Here is a 22601-nt window from a genome sequence, read left to right as displayed (position 1 = left end):
AATTTTTTGCTTAGGAATTTATCAATATACAATTCTCACCTGCATCTTCTATACAGAAATTGCTTACAAAATATAACAGATCATTAAAGCTTGTTAAAACCAAATTAGCAAAGAATTACAGTTCAGTATGCATGTGATATATTCCCCTTTATTTTCACAGGGTTTTCACACAAAAATGAACTGGAAAATGAATGGTGAGAAGGGGAAGGTCTATTAATGACACACCACTCTTGTCAGAGATGTATTTGTAAAATATCTATATTTTTTAATAATTGTAATCAAATTCCTCTCACCTTGTTCTGTGTTGGTATATCACATTAGATTCCCCCCAAAATACATCGAAATTTGTGTTTGTGATGTGACAACAGGAGAAAAAGTTCAAGCGGGTTAAGCAGAACCAAAGCGCTAAGATTGGTATCTCACCACTCCTCTTCTCTCTTTACACAAATGACTATCTCAGTCTGTGAACTCCTGAAATTGTCAGGTGACACCACTGCTGATCTAACTCAGGGCAGTGATGAGCCTGCACACTGCCAGGAGGTGCATTGGTTAGTCCTCTGGTGTGGTCAGAACCACCTGGAGCTGGAGCTTACCCTGCTCAAGACTGGACATCCAGAAACACTCTTGTCACTCCCAGCCCTCACCATCCTCAACAACCCTGTGTTTACTTCAGATCCCCTCTGGCGACTATAGGAACCACCCTTTCTTGCAAAGTAACTAAGTTGGACCACACACAAAGTCACAGTTCAGAAGAATGCCCAGCAAAAAAATATATACTTCTTGAAGCAACTCAATTTGATCTTCAATTGAAATCCCTGCGGACCCCAAGCATCATGGACAGAAACTGTATGTATATATATGTATGTATGTATGTATGTATGTATGTATGTATGTATGTATGTATGTATGTATGTATGTATGTATGTATGTATGTATGTATGTATGTATGTATGTATGTATGTATGTATGTATGTATGTATGTATGTATGTATGTATGTATGTATGTATGTATGTATGTATGTATGTATGTATGTATGTATGTATGTATGTATGTATGTACATACATGTACATATGTATGTACATACATATGTATATTAGCTATATATATATATATATATATTTTATCTATCTCTAAAATGTATTTTACATGTTTTTCTTTCAAAAATTCAGTGTAGTTGTCTGGGTGTGTGTGACAGTGACAGAAATTTTGAATTGTACTTTTGCTGTCATTTAATAGAAATCCAACACTAAGGATAGGGTTTGCAAATTGGTCTACGTCTAGAAAACCTTTGCACAAAATAACAGTTGCTCTGTTTTTCACATGTAATATTAATTAATGTGCTGTCCTTAATTAAATAACATTGAATTGAATTGAATTGAATTGAATTGAATTGAATTGAGAGCAAATCGGAACCGAAGTAAAACAAAGTTAAACAGAATAAAAATACAACGGGTCCTTATTCTGATTATTAATTTGATCTCAGCAAAACGATGCTGATCTCAGAAAAAACACACAACTCCCACCACCTGCAGGAAAGAAACATTGAAGTGACGTAGTACATCCTAAACCCTCCCCTGGTGCTCATTGGCTGAAACTGTAGGGCCGTGCAGCGTAATCCTGTTATCTGATTGGACAGACCAGCTGTCTTTCATGAACGTATGTTTACGTCACCCTTAAGGTCAAGAGGAAAGAAGCATGGCCGCTGTGCTGAGAGGTTCTCTGTGCCTAGTAGGACGATGTCGGAAACATGTTGACATTGCGTGCGGTACGGAAAGTTAATTAATAAGACTTTGTACATTTGTGCTGTCCTATTCTACTTTTTTTTTTTTTTAAAGCAAAGCAGTTAAATGAAGGCTATTTGCGACACAACAGTGGTTTACCTTGACATGTTTTGGGTAAAGTTCGGGATAATTTCCGCTGGAATTATTGTATCTGCTGTTCTACGACCTTATTTTACAAATTAAATATCGCGTTTTTGTTCATATTTAACTATTAGAAGGTTAGTACTAGTATTTCTTGGTTTTTAAAGCCTATGTGATAGAAATCGTCTACATTCCATCATGTGTCCTACTGTTGTCAGATAATTTCTTAGAATATTTTGTTGTCAGTAGCATAATTCGTAATTCTATACAAGAAGTATCAAGCATGCGCGGTCTTAATTTGCATAACATGGGATTTTGTGCATCTTAATATTTACCCATTTCATAATTTTGTTACAGTTTTCACACGGTCCATGGCCTCAAAAACACACGTGGGGTTTGTTGGTCTGGGAAATATGGGAAACCCAATGGCAAAAAATCTGCTGAAGCATGGCTATCCTGTTATTGCAACAGATGTATTCCCAGAATCCTGTAAAGAGGTGCAAGAGCTGGGTGCTCAGGTAGTGTATGCTGAATATAGACTTACATTTATATTTCTGTATATATATTTCTGTGACATGTTTTGCAACATTAAATGTTTTTACTTTTGTTGTACAGATTGTAGACAGTCCTGCAGAGGTTGCAGAAAAAGCTGATCGTATTATTAGCATGCTTCCCTCTAGTCCTAATGTCATTGATGTGTACACGGGACCCAATGGCATTCTCAAGTACAATTTAATTTCTCTTTAAATGTTTGCACTAAAGATCACTTGGTCTTACAATGAATTAATCTAATTTTTTTTTTTCTCAACAGAAAAGTAAAGAAAGGATCCCTCCTGATTGACTCGAGCACCATTGACCCGTCTGTTTCTAAAGAAATGGCTGTGGCTGCTGAGAAGTTGGGGGCAGTTTTTATGGATGCACCTGTATCAGGAGGTACATTTCAAACAGATTTTTCTCTTTTTAGTTGTGTAAAAAATATCAAAGTCACTGTGCAGCTGTTTAGGAAAGTTGGTACTAGCATTTCTAGTACCAGCTAGAAATACTAGTACTTGAAGCTGAGTCAGGTCAGGTATTTCACACAAGCGATTTGCACACAAGCTGCTTGAAATATATGAAGTGGTCTTGATCCAGACACAATTATTAGGTTAAGAGGCTGGTAGGATATATCATTTTTTGTTTTTACATTTAAAGAAGAAACTGTCCAGTCTGACAACCATTTCAGTTTAATTATATTTATTTTTTCATATAGAATTGTTATTTTACCACAATTTCTTTTAAATAAACAGATATGTAGACATGCATAATCTGTTAGAATGGAACTGAATTTTCAGTGCTGTAATTTGTCAGGCCTCTGTTAATTGAAGGAGACCAAGACCGACAAAGCACACTGTAAAACATACGAAGATACTGAATGAAATATGTGTTGTGAAAAAACAGACAGACACCTGTTTGGACATAGCTGCTTATTAGGTGGACCTAATTCTCCTGCAGTTTACAAATGGGCATAACAGAAATTTGGTTTCAAAAGCTCCTTCTTCACACACCTGGTATTGTTCTTCAGCCCCAGTCAGCTTCATCTTCATTTGCATATCCTGTGTAGTTCCTCCATGTTTTTTTTTTTTGAACCGCCTCAGTGGTGATGGAAGCTGAGTCAGGCCAGATATTTCACACAAGCGATTTATTGGCAACATTTGTTATTTGGTCCCTTGGATTTATGTTACTGGATGAGTAAAGGCGGTAATTTTGGAAGAATGTGTACAAGCACCAACGGGATGGGGCAACCTGCAGCAAATAAATATACCAAGAGATTTTGAAGAAATTTCCCAGCCAAGGGTAAACGCATAAAATGAAGTTCTTGGAGCATCGACCACAGCACCTGCACACTCGTAGCTCGCACATGTTCCCACATTTTATGCCTACATGTTGCCAACTGAGACACGCCCATCTTGGCTAGAACCAAAACAGACATAAACCTGCTAGAGCGAGACTTGATGATGTAGAAAGCGTCAAATATCCATTATCTAGGTAACTGTAAGTCACGTAACATTTGAATTTTCATCAGTCTTTGTCAGTGGTTTAAACATAATGTTATTCTTTTGTTGTGATGTTTTTTTTTATGTGGAATGATACCACTTCTGCACAAAAAATGTTTTTCTGATACTTTTGGGAGACTACACAGGGAAATAAGTTCTCAGTGAGTCTCCAAAATTATGTGATAATGTTGTGTCAAAGAACTTTGAGTGATTCACAAATTTAGAAAATGTTATGTACTTGGTGTCTTGCAAAAATGTTGGTACTCCTTTAAACATGTATATGCTGTCACTTTACAACCACACATTTTCATTTGTTTCACTTTGATCTTATGTGACAGACAAACACAAAGTAGTACATTGCTAATTGAAGCTGAAGGAAAATAATGCATGGTTGTAAGTCTTTCAAAGAAATGTGTGAAATGGATGTGTATTTAGCCCCCTTAAGTCTTGTACTTCAAACAAAATATAGTACAGCCACTTCAGAAGTTATCTAATGAAGACATATAGTCCACCTGTGGGTAATTCAGTCTCAGAGTAAATAGAACAATTATATTAGGACCTCAGGTATTTTGTAGAGAACATTAGTGACGTAACACCATCAAATCAAGGAACACTCCAATCAGGTCTGGGATAAAGTTGTATGGAAAGTTAGCTTGGGGCTGTAATATGAAATAACATCTTACACAACCTTGTTCAGTCAACTATTGGACATAGAAAGGGGCATGGTACGGCTGCAAACCGACCATGTCTTGACGTCCCTCCTCAACTGACAGGCATGGATAAGGAGAACGTTAGTCACTGAAGCAGTCGAGAGCTTTGGAGAACATGTTAACAGGACAACTATTTGTTCTGCACTCCAAAAATCTGACCTTTATCAAAGAGTGGCAAGAAGAAAGCCATTGTTAATAGAAATTGAAGACATGCAGGCAGTTTGCAGAAGCCATGTAAAGGACACAGCAACTATTTAGTTGTAAAAGTGTTGAAGGCTATTAAAGCCTTTTGAATTGCCTTGTTGCTGAAGATGTGCTAGACAAATAAAATTCCCTTACTTTGCTTTGATGTGACTGATAACAGAGGTTACGGCGGAGCCACACTGAAGCTGACAATTTGAACAGAAACAAGGAAGAACCTAAACTGCAACTGTAGTCGATTCAGCTCCTGCTGAATATATTTACATTAACTAAATCCTTGTTCACACTGTAGAAAATGTTTTGTCTTTGCCAGATCCATATTTATCTGTAAAACATTTTCAAAAACAACAAATGATTGTTTCAAGGCAGCCTATTTTAGAGTAGGATGACCTTTAAATTTTCTTTGGTAGATTTCCATTTTTTTTTTTTTTTGTATCTGCAACAAATTGAAAAGCAAATTAAATGAAATGCACTCCAGCGTTTCCCCTATCATTATCCAGGGATGTTACCCGATTGCAATTTTCTGGCCGATATCTAAAAAACCTGACTGATTTTAGCCTACACCGATTTGTTTCTATAGATATAGCAACATACTTTCAAAGTTGGCAATTGTAGATTGACTATTGATAATTGCAGCACTCTCTCAGCCCCTTGTTGTTATAGAAAAGATTGGTGGTTAAGATCGGCTTCACATGCAAGTATCGACTGATCGCCGATCACCCAGAATTAAAGACATTGGGGCAGATTGATCTGCTCACCCCTAACAATCCATCCGCTGTCAGTGCAGTATTCCTTTTTTTAAAACACTGCTCTGGTTGCAAACATAGCTTCTTATGTTTAGAACCCAAGTAAATCAAAGGTACCATTAACTATAAAGGATTTTGACATTTATATTGTTATCCTGTCTACTGTTTTGCCAAAACTGGGATGTCACGCTTCTAAATATTCTTCTTTTTTTTTTCTAAATGAGGACTGAGTTGTCCTCTACTCACTGGCTGCCCAAATTAAATAAAATATGATCATATTGTGATTTAATTTTTGCTCTAAATTAGAAAGTATCGTATGCCTTCAAAAAAAATTGCAGTATCAAGAAAGGATATTAGTATCTCTGACAAGTTTGAAATGTTATTATTGTGACAGCCTTACATGTACATGCATTTAAATCAGGGTAGACGGCACAGTAATTTTATGTCCTGACATAAATCTCCGGTTCCCATGGCTGCTTTGTCTTGTCAGAGTAGTCTCTTTATGTTCAATTGAGGTTGGTCTGTTTTATGGCTGGCCCCTGAAGATTAGTAAAAATTTATATCCTTCCTTCCCATGATGGCCCACATGAATTGGCATTTTTCCTCCAAAGGTCTGTTTGTGGTGGTGGTGATTTAACCACTGGAAACTAAACTGCATATACTTACATCAATCCCAAGCTTTTGGTCCTTTTTAATAAAAATGTTTGAACAACTCAGTCTGTCACTCAGCGATTAAAAGAAATACAGTGGCAGTGGTTAAAGCTCAGACATAAAAGCACATGTGGAAAGAAGAGACTGCTATAATTAAATCAACATGTGTCTTAAAGATGTTTTTTGTTTCATGTTTAGTAGGCAGCTGTCTTTTTTCTGTTGTCGAACATAGCTGGTAAAATAAGTTTTGAACACGGCACCAATTTTCTAAGTAAATAAATTTCTGAAGGTGCATTTGACATAAAATTCTCAGCACATGTTGGTAACAACCCATCCAGCCCACACATGCAGACGAACGAACCGCAGATTCCCACAGATTATGAATTAGAAACTGGAAAAGATTGAACACATGAAGAAAAATAGGTGGAAAATGGCATTGAAAGTCCTGACCCAAGCTGAAATATATCAGTAATCAGAAATCCTGTCACTTAGTGCAAATGAATATCATTTAATATTAGTGGGGCCATAATCTGGAAGTGGAAAGAATATCATAACACCAAAAATCTGCCCACTACCATGTGCTCCCCACGAGATTTAAAGAGAGGGGTGAAAAGAACCATTTAAAGAGTTGAGCAAGAGACAAGTATCATTTGTGGAGAGCTCTAGAAATAGCTGAAATTAGTAGGTACAATAGTTTCAAAGGAAAAATAAGCAATGCACTCAACCACCATGGCCTGTACGCATGCTCACCACAGACTTCACTGCTGAAGAAAAAGTATGTTGAAGTGTGTGTAAAGTTTGCTGAACAACATTTAGACAAGCCTGTGAAATACTGGGAGGACAGAGTCTGGTCAGATAAGAGAAACAAACTCTTTGGATATTAAAATACACACCATGTATGTTTGGAGGTCAAAATGCACCGCAAACTATCCCAAAAACACCCTGCCAACAGAACATTTTGGAAGTGGGATTATTATATTACTATAGTATGGGGCTGCTTTTTGACACACTGCACTGGGAGAGAGTTCATATAATTGAAGTGGTATGACTTATTTGCATTTATGGACTCAACGGGTTGTTGCTGGTGATGATTTCATGTTTGTTGCACCTTAGGAATATTTTCCTAAGGTTGGGAGGTTATGAGAGGTATAGATCATGTCTTAAATACTTATCCTACCTTTTGTGTCTTCTTTATAACATGTAGTTGCTATAAAATGACAGAGGCTGAAGATGGTAAAAGGGATCATATTATTCATTTTGTTCTGCCAAACATATACATTCATATATGTTTGGGAGACAGTCATGTTGAATGTACTTTCTTGAAAACTCTAATAACTAATTAAATTGACTAAATTACCTATTTAACAAGGCCACCAAACTGGTTAGCAGTTTTCCATGACTCCATTGTAGCTTCTGTACCAGACTTCTAACATTTGCATCACCACATGAGAAAAATATTTTATGTAGGAATATCTCTAATGTTCACAGTGTAAATATTTTACCCTTAGACTTTAAATGAAGGTGGCCGTTTCTTCAGAAAAAAAAAAAAAAAAAACTAAAACACTTACATCCATGTCAGTCCCTTTCTTTGAGGTTAGTCCGTTTTATAGTAGGACTCTACAACTATAATAAAGATTTATATGCGTATTTGCCTATGATTGTGCACACTGGATTTAGGTTTTCCTGTTTCTGTCTTGATCAGCTGTGTGCTGCAGTAGGAGTTTAACGTCTGCAAATCATATGTTGATAGTCCCATCAATCACAAGGTTGTACATCTTCTACATAAAACGGCACATTAAGCCTTTTCCAGGAGAACTGGTGCAACCCCATGCCATTTGAGTACATTTTGGACTTGCTGTTACTACTTTGTCTTTTTTCCCCCCTGTACAACTGATTCCTTTAAGGAAAATAAGATTAATTTGACCAAAAGACAGATTGTGTAATTGTGTTTTTTATTTTTTTTCAGGCGCTTTTGAGCCCAGAAACACAATCTATGCTACTTTTCTTTTAAGGCGGTCTTTCTGGAATTTAAATCAGGGATGTCGCCATAATTTAGTTTTTGCTTTTTTTCCCCTATTACCAATTAGAGTGAATCAAGATTGTTTTCTCATGACTCATTGACCATTTGGAAACTAAGCTTACTGATTTAATTGTAATTTCTTTTCCAGATTCATTCTGTGGAACTATTGCATCAGAAATCTGATTTATTCTAGTTTCTCTTGTATCAGAACATTTCTTTAGTGTGCTTTTCATACCTGCTAGACTTTGACAGTGTGAAATGTTCCAACTCTCTTCATTTATTGTGCTGTTACTGACTAAACTCCTGCATTTGGATATATCTTGATTCATTTGTAGAATCTGATGGGTTTTTTTTGTTAAATGTAGATGTTGAGGATACACTGTGTAGCTGCAGTTGATCCTCCTTCTTTTATATGCGTTGCCTTCTGCAACACTTAGCTCATTGTTTCTGTCCATTAATGCAAGATGCTTCGAGCAGTCTTTGTCTGAGGATTAGGGAAGGGGAAACTTTTAACACTCACCTTGGCACTTCTCCACTGGCTTCCTGTAAACTTAAGGATTAATTATAAGACCGTGCTGGCTAAGTCTTTGGGACCCATATGTTTTGCACCTGGTTATTGTATAGTGTCAAGATTTTAACCCTGTATGAACCTGAACCAGAACCAGCTGTTCCTGCATCTAAATGAAAAGCAGCGTGAGAACAGACAGTCAGATTTTCTTTTCATGCATCTGTTTTTTTCAGGGCTTCCACTGACTGCACAACTGCTTAAAAAAATGGTTTGAGTCACTGAGTCAAACCATTTATCTAGTGTGTGTGTGTGTGTGTGTGTGTGTGTGTGTGTGTGTGTGTTTTATTGGCAATGACTAAATTTAAACTCAATAATTGAGATTGAATTTGGATCATAATCTTTAACTTCAGTTCATGCATGCATGTGCATCTGTTCTTACAAATGTTACAAAAATGTTTTTCAGTTACTGTCATACTTGGACTTATTGGCAACATGTGGTTATACTGCATTATAAATGCATTATAAATAAGCATTTATGATGCTTATTTTACTAGCATTATAAATGTAAAAGTATTTCTGTTTTTAAAATAAAATCGTGTTAATTTTGTTGCAAGATTCTCTTACCAGCTATTTTTCTTGGTTAGTTTTTGTTTTATAATAGAGGATTATTTTATTCTGAAAAATCCACTGTCAGGAAGAGACATGTTTTTTTCTTTCTTCTTTTTAGATTAAGACATTTTTGCACAGTTTGTTTTTCTCTGTTTTCTGTAATGCATATTTTCAATTTTTTTTTCTCTAGCACATTACAAAATTGTTGGATATGACTCTATAACTGGCTAATAGATTAAATTAGATCAAAGTAATCTGAATTATTAAAAGCATGAAGAAAGAGAGAGAAAATATGATCTGTGAATTAGTTTGATCCACTTTGGGTTTTTTTTTAATGAAATGTAAACTTCCTATAAATTACATAAACACGCAACATATGAGACTTGGAACTGCTCCTTTAAAACTTTTATTAGCAATTTAAGTTTTACCTAGTTGATGCAGTGTGCTCCTTTTTTGATTCAGTGTTAATTTTGGCTAATGAAACCTGGCTTTATCGTCACAGCAACATGTGCAAACATGCTTTACTTTTCTTCTCTAGGTGTGGGCGCTGCCAGTTCAGGTAAACTGACTTTCATGGTCGGAGGAGCGGAGGAGGAATTTACTGCAGCCAAAGAGCTTCTCAGCTGCATGGGAGCTAATGTGGTTTACTGCGGTCAAGTTGGAACGGGACAGGTGTGATTACCTTCCTAGTGTTGGTCCAGTTTCATGGAGTTTCCCTGTTCATAAAACAACCTTTTAGTAAGATAAATATGTATCATATGTGTGTGATAGTCAGTTGTTGAACAAGGACATTTTCTCACAAATGACAATAATCTTAAGTATTTTGGTTTCTAAATTCTTTCATGTGCTCATGTGATTACAGGCTGCAAAAATTTGTAACAACATGCTTTTAGCCATAGGAATGATTGGGACCTCAGAGACAATGAACTTGGGAATCAGGTAGATGATGATGATAATAATAGTAATAAACATTGAAGTGGATAATTAAGTATGTTCATAAGTAGCTGAAATATAATCCCTGCAGCACATTCTCTTCATCCACAGACTTGGACTAGATCCAAAACTTTTGGCCAAAATATTAAACATGAGTTCAGGCCGCTGCTGGTCCAGTGACACCTACAACCCAGTGCCAGGAGTCATGGAGGGAGTCCCATCTGGAAACAACTACCAGGGAGGTTTTGGCACACAGCTGATGGCTAAGGTCAGTTTATTCACCACGCATTCATAAATAGAGGGTGGGGGGGGGCTGTTTTTATGGTTAATTTGGTAAAGTAGATGCTGGGTTTGAGCTGTGGGGTCATATATGTTAAATTTAAATAATTATTTCTTTTTGTTTGCATTCTCACAACTTTCTGCAACAAGCACTCATACATGGTCTTTTTAAGTCAGAAATTGAATGAAAACTGATCTGATGAGATGTAATCATGTAACAACTCCTATATTTTTATATTTTGAATCTTTCCACAATTCGACACACAGATTATTTCAAGCTATTGTTTGATTAGAAATGTTTACCTAGTATCAAATTTATAACTCAACCCTGGTGTGTTAAAACAACCTGACTGAATCAGTGCATGTTTCACCACAAAGTTACCAAAATAATACAGACGGGGTTATTTGGAATATATCTGTATAGTTCTTATATATATATATATATATATATATATATATATATATATATATATATATATATATATATATATATTTCTTTTCCATAAAAGTAAAAATTCATTTGATGCATAGTCGATTTTTCACTTTAATATGTCTACTCTAATTTTATGAAAAGTCTACTAAGAATTTAATTTAATTTACTCTGGAAAAACATTTGAAGCCATCCAGTAAAGTAGTTGAGCTACTTTCAGACAGAGCACGCTGTGGCGTGTGTTACGGCTTGTGGTTTTGTTTTCTGAATGAAATTTTAAGTCCTGTTGTTTTTTTCTCATGTATGTTTGCCTTACATTCTCTCCTTTCTTTCTTGCTCCCCTTCTTTATTTCTTTCCTTCTTTCATAGGACTTGGGTCTGGCACAGAACACAGCCACCAACACGAGGACTCCTGTCCCGCTCGGCTCCTTGGCCCACCAGATCTACCGTATGATGTGTGCGCGCGGTTATGCCAATAAAGACTTCTCCTCCGTGTTCCAGTTCCTGCGCGAAGAGGAGGGCCAGTAACATCCGCTTCCACCACCCCATCCACGACGTTGCCACGTGCCTCGCCCTGCACAGGACTAACCTAGCGGTGTAGTGAGGGTGTATTGTGACACAGAGACTTTATTTCGGCCCAAAGTTAGGAAATATGTGAAGCCCTAGAGAACTACAGCACAGTCTGATGGGTCACTTGAGCACTTCTGTAATGTTGGAAGTTAAACTTTAGCTGTGATTAAGCTTTTATAAATATATATATATATATGACACTCCTTTCTGTTTAAATCCCATGTCAATTGTCACTTGCAGAGGAAAAATCCCTGAAAGTTTGATTATATTACTATGTGAAGGCTGAATAACTGCAATATGGTTTTAGTCTCCACATATTTATCATGTTTTTATTTCTTTACAGTGGTCTTTCTGTTCACACTAGGTTTTTTCTGTTGACATTGGAGTTGTTACTTTTAAATGTAATATGCTGTTGGAGAATAAACACAAAGTACTCATTGTCTTCAGCTTCCTACCAAATAATTTAGCCTGTGCCTTCTTCTATTAATGTTTTTCTCTGAAGGTGAACATGACGGAAATAAGTAAAAGATATTATTGTAATTATTATTTCCGCAACTAAAATGATCTTTGAAAAATGCTGATATTGTTACTACCAAATTTAAATGTTATTACTTTATTTCCAAACTTAACTTCATTATTTATTAGAATGAATTTAGCCTTCAGCTTGTCTGAAAAGCGTGCGGTTTTGCAGTGAGAGGATTATCTCACTTCCCTGGAGAGATCCTCACTCTCTGCCATGTTTGTCCACAAACTGAGTTTCTACTGAAACCTTTTGGACAATCTTTGAAAATTGCATGCAATTTACATGTTGCCTCCCACTGAAATCGGACGCAGCATTGCATGCACACACACGCACGTGTTGGCCAGAGGAGAACTGCAGCATGTTTCTGATCTGCTTTACCAATAACTGCTGAGAGGCCAAGGTGCCAAGGGTCATGCGATCACAAGACAGAGCCATAAAAAGTCCATTAAGCACTGTAGGCTAAGAGCTGTGCTGTCATCTGCTTAAACAGAGAAGTACTTTGGTCTCGAGCCTGCAGCGGATTGTGACACACGGATCATCTGCTGCCGCCGTGGCACGTCAAGCCAAAACAACTTCCCTTTATAACAACCTTGTGCACTCAGTGGTATGTGTGGGGTTTCAGATTTGCTGTGATATTTGGGATTTTTGCCATATGCATGAGATTATGCTCACAGACTGATATTTAGGGAAGTGAACGTGAATGCAGCTAATTTCTCCCCTTGGTTTCTGTGCAGCTCCCTGCCATGTGTTAACTTGCTGCAGGGAAGCTGCTTAAATTGGCTTCATGCACTGGGCTGTCCAATTCTCGCTCAAAAGACTTAAAAAAAACCCAAAAAACTAATGTATTAAAAACATCGTGAAATAGTAGAGAATATCAATGCCTTTTTTTTTTTTTTTGCAACTTGGTCAAAGACAATCTAGGTCAAAATTACGCTGTATTTTTTTATGTGACTTTTATAGATATCCCAGTGTTTTAGGAACCCCTTAGAATTTGTCTTGGGAGCACCGTTGTGGTTTACATCATACATATGTTTAAATAAAAGAAACAACCAAAAAAACAGCATTGAATAAATTGCAGGCATGCACACACACTGTTATTTCTCTGACCTTGTCCGAGTTTAATACGGGTTGTAAGGTTTTCTGCCCAAAGCAGCGAGATCCTGGGGGCGCATCAGTGTATTAAAACAAAAACCTCTTTGCATCTTGAAGACATTTTCTGTTACTTATTAACAAATCCAGTAATGAGAGGCGTGCTGGTGTGGTGTGCTCATTGTAATTAAATATAGCTGTACGTGTTACTTACCAGATGACACCACCTTATTACCTGATGCTAGATTAAAGGTCTTTTTTGGTGTGTGTGTGTGTTTTAAGGAGTCACTGCTTTCTTGTCAGACTTCATCGCAGAAAATTGTGCTATGTAGATAATTAAGAGAATAAATACAAGTAATTGAAAAATAAAACAAAATACAACTTTGACATACTCTGTAAGCTGTAGTGCATTTGTCTGGAATAAAAATAAAAAATACTAAAAAGAACATGTCTTGAGTGATGAAACCTGGAATGAATTATTCTTACAGTGATTAAAGCCATCCAGAATGACTTTGATCCTATCAAAAATATTTCAGCTTGTTCGTGACATGATATTTTGTTTTTTTGCTTTTCCAGAATAACGTTTGTGATGGGGGTGGAGTGTGTGTTTGGACAGGCTCGTCCAGGAAGCCATTCATTCAAGAACCGCCTCTGGATTCCAGACTGCAACGTTTTCACCGTAGAGTTGGACAACTGGGGCAATTTCTATTTCTTCATTAAGCAATTTGCAGCTGTACTGTGGATGAAATGTGGCTCAAAAAGCAGCAGACAATATTGAACTAGCAACCTTAAGACATACCCACGCTGTTAAGATTACAGATTACATTTAAAATCATAATCAAGTATGATTTTTCAAGTTTTAACGAATTTCTATTCAAAAAGTTAAAAAAAAAACAAAAAGAAAAAAAAACGTTAAAGTAGACTAATTCCTGACGAGCTTAACAACATATTTTGAGTTTTGCTATTCTCTGTGAAGAGCCAAGCTCCTTTGAGATCCCCTCATGGACTTGGAGCCCAAAGCAGCACTTTTGCACGTGTTTTGTGCCATCTGTAGTTTTAAAGTCCCAAAACGCGCCGGTTAGGTTGTAAATTTACACCCTGAATTTAGCCTTTCTCACGAAACTAGACTGATTGTTAAAAGCTCCATTAAAATATGTTTTTTTCCTCCCAGTTTCATCTATTTATATTTTTATTAATAATCATACGGGTCTTTACGTGCAGACAAGTCCACGCGTTTTCATTTTAAACTTTTCGGTTTGCCTGGGTATACATAACAGCTTCTAAAAATAAATAAATAAGTAAATGGTGAAATTGGGACTAAAATTAAGTGGGTCAATTCAGAGCCAGCCCAAGGCACTTGAGAGCTTAGCTGCAGCTTATTAACCCCATCAAAAATATGACTCCAAAGTGTTTAACACAGAATGTCTTGAAAAGTTTCATTTGTACTTATACTGACCTTTGATTAGTCTGCTTTTGAGCTGGTTTCGAATATTTATAAATAGTCTATTGACAATAGTTTCTAAGAATAGTGTTTAAAACTATTTAAATATCCATAAATGTTGAATACATTTAAATCCAACATATCTGTTGGTTTTAAACATAAGTCGCAATCATACGGAGATTTATGTGAACATTCGCAATTTTATCCACGCCAATTTAATACTGTCTGCTTGTTGTGTCTCCGTCGAAGTCACGTTTTACGTTCACTGTTACTAATGATTAAGTTGCAGTTTTCGGTGATTGTTCGAACGCGCAACCAATTAAATACCAAATCAGATAGGTCAGAAACTAGAGATTTGTTCGATTTAAATTTATGTTGCTAAAGAATGAAACCAGGGGTGTTAAAATATTATTTTTAATATTATTTATTTTCTTAGGATCCCGTCCAGCTGGCCAGATGCAGATCAATTCATTTTCCTTACTTTTTATATATACCGTTTTCGTTCAGAACCCCCAAACATATTATGCATGCAAAAACTACATTTTAAAACTGTGAACTAATTATTTTTTATTTTTTAATCAGTTTAAGTGGCAGCTCAAATAACAGTTTCCAGTAGCTGTTTCGTTCATTTTTAACTGAACGATTTTTTTTCATAAACGTGTCTCTGATCATTTCTGTGGACCCAGCATTATTCCTCAATTGCTCTTCAAGCTTAGATTAAAGGAAAAAAAAGTGCGATTTTTTTTTTCCCCCCCAAAAAATGCGGCGTTTAGATTGTTAAATAAAAAGAAGCAGGTTTAGGGTCATTATCGCTGTGCAATCAAAATCAGACACAAACCGATAAAGAAAAGAGTATTTAAAAAGTTTTAAGCCTCTTTCGCCCCCCATTCCCTGAAATGTGGGCTACGCCTTCCGGCCTACAAGCTATGAACTTGAGCCATAAAGATTTACAGCCTCAAAAGGTGGGAAAACTCCATTAAAATAAAAATGGGTGCTCACATTTATTTGGCTCTGCATTCCCCTGCTTGTGTGCTCTCGGGAGAAAATGAACTTTGAGGCGACAGCTTTTAAGCCATCTCTGTCAGATCTTTGCATCACGTCTCCTGGTACGTTTCCCCCCTCCCTCCTCCGATTATTTTAACGTTGCAGATTCACCCCCAAATAAAAATAATAATAAAAAAAGGACAGGAGTCACTGGCATTATTTTAGTGTCGGTCTGATGCACTTTATTTTCACTTGCGCGTTTTCGCCACTCACTCCTAAATCTGTGTTGGGAAAAAAAAAAGAAGAAAAAAGATTAGGGGTTGCATTAAAAGGAGCCTAATCTGTTGCTCTAATCTTCTCCTCGGTCCTTCCTGACTGGACTGCAACTTTCAACTTGACCTTGGCCTCCGGTCGCGTCTCTGACTTGCAGGGAGGAGGAGGAGGAGGACGAGGAGGAGGAGGAGGGGGAGGGCGACCATTTGTGTAATGTTTACGCTCATCTTGCATACTCTCTTCCTAATCCCAGAGCCACAATAGCGGATGGTATTATTATATTTAAAGAAGGATTTTATTGACGTATAAAATCCCCCAGGCTCTGGACCCCCCCCCCTCCCCCCCATCTGAATAATGTAATTAAAGAAACACAAAAATTCGCCAGAGAAGCTGTAACCAGAGGAGACTGTAAGATCCCACACAGGAAAAACGCCTCTGGGCATATTTAGAACACTGTACCCATATTACTGAGAAACAATACATCGTGTAAACATCTCTCTGGAGGTTTTTTTCTTTAGCTTTTTAGTGGATGTCGAGCATTTTATTATTATTATTATTATTATTATTATTATTATTATTATTATTATTATTATTATTATTATTATTATTATTATTATTATTATTATTTTATTATTGCTGTCGTGTTATATCTATTTTCGTCAGATGACACTGCTTGTATGATTAAATCTGGGGCAAAATTTCCATGACCCTTTTGAAGAATACATTAAAAATATGAGCGAAATTTTGTTGCAAAAAAAAAAAGAAAAAAAGATCATAATTAAGTGGATAAGTTAAATGGGAAACTGATATTTTACATTTTTTTAAGTGTTGTCGTTTTTCATATATTTTCATGAACAGTAGATTTAGTTTTGTGTGTGTTTGTGAAACAAAGATAACAAAGCCACACCAGCAAAGTAAATATTTGCATTTAAAAAGCTGTTTAAATTATTTATATATGTAAAAAAAAAAAAAAAAAAAAAAAAAAAAAAACCCGACAAAAACAAACCCGCATTTTTTCCTGTTTAAATTCTGTGAAACAGAGTGGCTGTATATCTATTTAAAGCTGTGTTCAACGTATCACTGCTGCACCCAAACAAATGTTACATTTCCTTCTATGAAAGTTGCCTGCAAACTAAAATTGCTTGTTTGGTGGTAAAGCTGGAAACGTGCATAGAACATCGCACTATTTTATTTTTATTTTATTTATTTTTTTATTTTTTGCTACAAAACTGCATTTAAAACTGATTTGAGACAGTTGATTTTGATTTAAGGCACGAACAAATGGTCGAAAGCACCAAACACAATTAAACCCATAACATCACATCTGGACGGTTCGCTCCTTGAAATAAGAAGATGCCAAACTACTCTTATCAGTGCGCACCGATTCCACCGAGCACCACACATCTGTGCGCAACACCAACAAATGGAAAGAGTTTGATTTAACGCTTCATTTTTATTGTATGTATACATATATTTTTTAAAAAATCTATCTTAAAAATTCACTGTGAACCTAATATATACAATGATGTTCAACGAAACCAAAGTCAGTTAAACACATGGCATATTTGGTGTTTGAAATAAGGAGATACCAAGTTTATAAATAAATAAGAAAAAAGAAAAAGAAAGAAAAACATAATTTTCGGTCTTTTCACACACACAAAAAAACGGAATCTCAGTCAATAATAATTTATGTGATTAAATAGCAAACAAATCAAAACGTGTCGATCGGCACGAGATTTCAAAATCAATTTCAGATCCGAAAAAAAAAAACAAAAACAAAAAAAAAACATAGTGTCTTGGCATACAGATCGAAGAAGTCAGTGTCTTTGCAAACATAGAGCCCTATCGGTATTATCAGATGTCGAGACGTTTATCATCTCCTTTGCATATCACGTGTTTGGCCTTGGCCAATAACCTCCCGATCTCGGAGCACTCTGGTGTGCTGGTATCGTTACTCAGCCCTGGGTCCCTGTCTCGGCTCAGTCGAGGGGATTTATGAAAAAGAGCTGCTCCTCTCCTCCCATGTAGGACATGCTATGACCGCCTCGTTACTCCTCGGCTCGCCCTGGATCGACCCGGTCATGTTCCTTTACGACGGCGGCTCGCAAGAGGAGAGAAGCAAGAACATGGAAGGCTTCACAGGTGGGAACTTCGCAGCAAACCAGTGCAGGAATCTGTTGGCGCATCCAACCTCACTGGCTCCCAGCACCACCTACGCTGCAAGCGATGTGCCAGTCTCTGGGGTGGGGGAGCCTGGCAAGCAGTGCAGCCCCTGCTCTGCCACTCAGAGCTCGCCCAACGCTTCTCTGCCCTACGGATACTTTGGCAGCGGGTACTACCCGTGCAGGGTGTCACACGGCGGCGTCAAGGCGTGCGCGCAGCCCTCCGGTTATGGAGAGAAATACGCGGACTCTTCTGTCTCCGGTGAGGCGAAGGAGTTTGCCTTCTACCAGGGATATTCCTCCAGCCCCTACCAGGCCAGCTACCTGGATGTGCCGGTGGTACCTGCGCTGAGTGCGCCACCCGAGCCAAGAGAGTCTCTGCTGCCCATGGAGCCCTATCAGCCCTGGGCCATCACTAACGGGTGGAGTGGTCAGGTTTACTGCACCAAGGAGCAATCGCAGGCAAACTCTCTGTGGAAATCCTCATTACAAGGTATATTACTAGGTAAAAGATTCAGTTCAAATAAATTGCATGGGTTGATGCAAAAATCTTATTTTTGAGCAAATAAAAAATAAATAAATAAATAAAAAAAACAGAAAAAAAGAAAAGGAAAGAAAAAAAAGTTTTACATTTCATTCTGCAGTTTCGTTTGTTTTCTGGAGTGTAATACTGCATTTCATTTTCACCCACAGACTCCTTATCTGGTGGTATGGACAGCTCGGTCCGTCGTGGGAGAAAGAAACGCGTGCCATACACAAAGGTGCAACTCAAAGAATTGGAGAGGGAGTACGCCACCAACAAATTCATCACCAAGGACAAAAGGAGACGGATATCCGCGCAGACGAACCTGACAGAGAGACAAGTGACGATCTGGTTCCAGAACAGGCGTGTAAAGGAGAAAAAAGTTGTCAATAAGTTCAAGAGCTCTAGTTAGCTCTGGAGACATTCCCAAGACGTGGAAGGCGGACATGGGTGCGCTTTCAACAGTGGAAGAAAAAAAAAAGAAAAAAGAAAAAGATAGAAAACTGTGCTATAATTTATTCCATTTATGAAATGTTACACACTGTCGCCGGAAAGGCTCTGGTTTGAACTATAACGTTTCCTTCCTCGTTTTAATTGGAACCAGTCCGTGGGGCCTGTTGGCAGAAGGTCGGAAGAGATCTAGAGTTTGAAGCGATTTTGCGGGACGTTTCAGTAGTCACCATCCTGACGAGCATTCTGACAAATATTCTGCGTTGACTTTGGTGAACCACCAGCAAATTGTGCGCATTTTCATTTTAATAAGAAAATATAAGGCTGAAGCGCAAGAATGAAAAAGAAAAAAAAAACTTTTGGTTTCAGACTGTGGTAAAGAGTAACAAAAGCAGGTTATTATCATGAAATTACTAGAATACATTTGTAGTATTTGTATCCGAATATTTAACTCCATCCCCAATTTGAGAAATTGATTTTCCTATAAAATCAACTTTCATCACATCTTTCGTTCTCAGCGGGTTACCTATGAAACTTTACCAAGCGTTTCATTAGGATTGCCAATGTTTCAATCAAAGGCGCCTTCGGAACCTTTTCAGAGAGGTGGCCAGATGGTCTTCGCTGATAGTCTTGGCGTGGGACACTGAAACCAAAAGCTTCAACAGAATTTTATTTTTATTGTGCAATCGTTAGAAATACGGGGCAGGGGAGGGGAATAATCAAAGATGGCACACCATGAAACACCAGAACGGACATACAAATAAATTATTTATATAAAAAAATAAAACAAATAAAAATATGTTTTGCTTTTTCTCTCTTGTGCGGAAGTAATCTAAAAAAAAAAAAAAAAAAAAAAAAAAATGAGGGGGTTACCCGCAAACATGTAACGAAGGCGTCTGGCACCTTTGCCCCCACCTTTGGTGGCGCCACTGATTTTAAGAGTTTGTCAGTTTGTCTGAAAAAGGCCTGTACTTGCCTTTTTCCCCCCCATTGCTCCCGCATTTACATTTTGTCCTCCTGCTTACTTTTCAAGAAGAAGAAGAAGAAGAAGAAGAAGAAGAAGAAGAAAAAAGAACTCTACATGACTGGATGAACTACACCAAAACGTGTAAATATTTTATGCGCAGCCGAGTGAGTTTCCTGTTTCTTATTCATAAACCAACGGGTTTTTTTGTTGTTGACAATATATGTTTGACAGACACTATAAGTGCACTGATGTCACTGGGGTTTCATTTATCTTTCTGTTTCATGGAATAAAGTGATTGACTGCGGTTTCAAATGAAAATATGATTTATATTGCCTGGTATGACGATGGAAGTGTTAACAGGCCAACAGTTTGATTCAGGTCCCAGTATTTATCACAGAGACTCTGTATCGCCATCTAGCGGCGAATCTTTGTCAGCGCAGTTTTCCTGCCTGTGGGCTGCGGTTCCAGAATCTGTAGCTGTTTTGTTGGGCGCTCCTCAATTTGCCACTTCTTACTCGACTTAAGGTCTTTCCTATAATGGGGAGGTTTTGTAAGTTGCTTTACTGCATTGAAATGTAGTTACATGACCTCAATAAATAATATATATCAGCAATAAGTCGCTGGGATTTATTTCGGTTTGACCAGGGTTCACAATGTAACACGTAAGAGTCGACCATTTTACACGGCTCTTACAACGCAACCAAACATCAAAGGTTACGTTGCAATGTCATTTCACCATACAAATAGCGAAATTACATTGCAACACATGAACTACAGTAATATTGAATAAATTATAATACTATTGGAAAGTTCATTTATTTCACTGACTCGATTCACTAAGTGGATCACATTACAACAATTACACACAGACTGGTGATGACTATGATGATTTTCTTCTTACAGTTCATAAAACACAACATTTAATATTAGAAGATTACATTAGACAGATACAAAATATTTTTAATATTTTTATTCATAAATGTGGACTTGATGGAAAGCATGCTCGAGTTGTGCTTGAGGACTGTTATTTTCAAAATATAGGCTACTTGCAGTCTGACAAACTACGTTATCGGAACGTATTTAAAAAAAAAAATCACAAATGCATTCATATATCCTATAATTGAGATTTATTTTATTTTTTTTAGCACTATGATTCATCACACTATAACCACCCACGAGTGACACACGAAGGTTTCTAACATGGGTGTGAAACGATTGTCTTACAAGCTACACAATAGAAGCAGAAAGAAAGATGGCAACATGCAAGCATGAATTCTAAATAAAATCTGTATTAGTAAAGAGAGGAATTGATTGAGTCACTCATGTTATTTTTGGAGATTAGATTTAATCTTTTGTTCAGTGACAACAGTATTACTATAAGACTTATTTTATTCTGATGCTTAACCAACTGTATGTGTATTCTAACATATCTTTAAAACCTCCATTGAGAAATAAAATGTACAAAACTCTGTTACAGCCATTCATTCTTCTGGTATAGTTAAAGTTAAAGAAATCTTAGATTAAACATGGATCATCTCAGTTTATATAATAAGATATTTAATAATGGCACATTGCCATTCATCTAAACTCAGAAGAATGGCCTTGGATTGTGATACGGATGGCTTTTTATCACAGTTTGGTGCTCAGTTATAAACACACTGGTAGGGTGTTTTATATTCTTCCTTCTTATCAGAAAACCTCTACATAAATACTACATCCTAACTGCTTTCACTTAAATCTTGATGTGACAATGTTCCTCTTTGACCTTGCTGCTACGTTATTGTTTTGTGTCATTGCTCCCCCTACTGGTAAGTCAGGTAATTGCATCTCATACCCAAACGTGTAGGCCTTAACTCTCCAAGCACTGGACGCCCATGAACATGCTTTTATGGCCATTTCAGGTTGGTCAGTAGCTCTCTTTATGTAGCCCAGAAAAAACATTCTGAAAAGCTGACTTTATTAAGCTACACACATTGTTCAAATTAGGCCTAAATACAGATGTCGAAAGCGAGACTTGAGCAGCTTATTTGACCACCTCTTTAACTATGTTTAATGATCGGTAAAGGCCTTTAACTTTAATAGTAACTTCATCTTTTCTATGTCTGTCCAACCAATTGAGCCTTAAAACCAGAAGTGATCATTATTAGGATACAACAGCAGCAGATGAGAACCAGTAAAATGCGTCAGTGTAATTATGAATGTAATTTTTTTTGTTTCCTCCTATAGGAGAAACACAACACATTTTTATATCATTCATTAACCATGATATTTGTTAATGTTTTCCGGTTTTTTTTGTTGTTTTTTTTTTGTTGGTGATTCCGAGAGGACCAAAAGGCTGACCTCTTCAAATAAAATGAAGTGTACTGAAAATTAGTCACACTGTTTAGAGAAAAGTGCGGTTTACTTAGTTTTATTTATTTATTTACTTACAGAGTGCTCGGAATAAGTCACATCTTCAGTATTTTTCAGCTCGTTCCCCTGTGTTTTTCTTCTTTATAACACCTCCCATTCAGCTTTTGTTTCCCTTCACTAGTTTCTATAAAATTATACAACCAATTAGTCTCTAAGACTTTAAACAATGTGGTTAGAGCACAACAAAGAGGCAATATTTGACAAAATAAAAACTGAGTAATCT

General features: G+C 36.9%; 2 protein-coding genes across 2 annotated transcripts; both read left to right on the top strand.

Annotated features, from left to right (window-relative positions):
- The first annotated feature begins 1635 nt into the window (after nucleotides 1-1635).
- hibadhb (3-hydroxyisobutyrate dehydrogenase b) lies at nucleotides 1636-12016 on the top strand. Its single transcript, XM_088013823.1, has 8 exons — nucleotides 1636-1767; nucleotides 2222-2382; nucleotides 2480-2589; nucleotides 2676-2797; nucleotides 9881-10014; nucleotides 10205-10281; nucleotides 10387-10543; nucleotides 11354-12016. Exons 1-8 carry the CDS (start codon nucleotides 1698-1700, stop codon nucleotides 11510-11512), a joined length of 990 nt encoding a protein of 329 aa, XP_087869949.1. The 5' UTR covers nucleotides 1636-1697; the 3' UTR covers nucleotides 11513-12016.
- A 4263-nt stretch (nucleotides 12017-16279) lies between these two features.
- hoxa13b (homeobox A13b) lies at nucleotides 16280-20669 on the top strand. Its single transcript, XM_088014108.1, has 2 exons — nucleotides 16280-18531; nucleotides 18720-20669. The coding sequence occupies exons 1-2, from the start codon at nucleotides 17901-17903 to the stop codon at nucleotides 18959-18961; spliced, it is 873 nt and encodes a 290-aa protein (XP_087870234.1). The 5' UTR covers nucleotides 16280-17900; the 3' UTR covers nucleotides 18962-20669.
- Nucleotides 20670-22601: the final 1932 nt, after the last annotated feature.

The sequence above is a fragment of the Poecilia mexicana genome, unplaced genomic scaffold, assembly GCF_051168715.1.
Source record: "Poecilia mexicana isolate PSO_F unplaced genomic scaffold, ASM5116871v1 scaffold_16, whole genome shotgun sequence".
NCBI lineage: Eukaryota > Metazoa > Chordata > Actinopteri > Cyprinodontiformes > Poeciliidae > Poecilia > Poecilia mexicana.
This window is presented reverse-complemented; position numbering and strand designations above follow the sequence as displayed.

Excerpts from the sequence above, each read along its gene's own strand:
- hibadhb (XM_088013823.1), top strand. The coding sequence starts at position 1,698 with ATGGCCGCTGTGCTGAGAGGTTCTCTGTGCCTAGTAGGACGATGTCGG. Across the intron at positions 2,590-2,675 it reads GGACCCAATGGCATTCTCAA|AAAAGTAAAGAAAGGATCCC; the intron begins GTACAATTTAAT and ends TTTTCTCAACAG. Across the intron at positions 2,798-9,880 it reads GGATGCACCTGTATCAGGAG|GTGTGGGCGCTGCCAGTTCA; the intron begins GTACATTTCAAA and ends TTTCTTCTCTAG.
- hoxa13b (XM_088014108.1), top strand. The coding sequence starts at position 17,901 with ATGACCGCCTCGTTACTCCTCGGCTCGCCCTGGATCGACCCGGTCATG. Across the intron at positions 18,532-18,719 it reads ATTACAAGGTATATTACTAG|ACTCCTTATCTGGTGGTATG; the intron begins GTAAAAGATTCA and ends TTTCACCCACAG.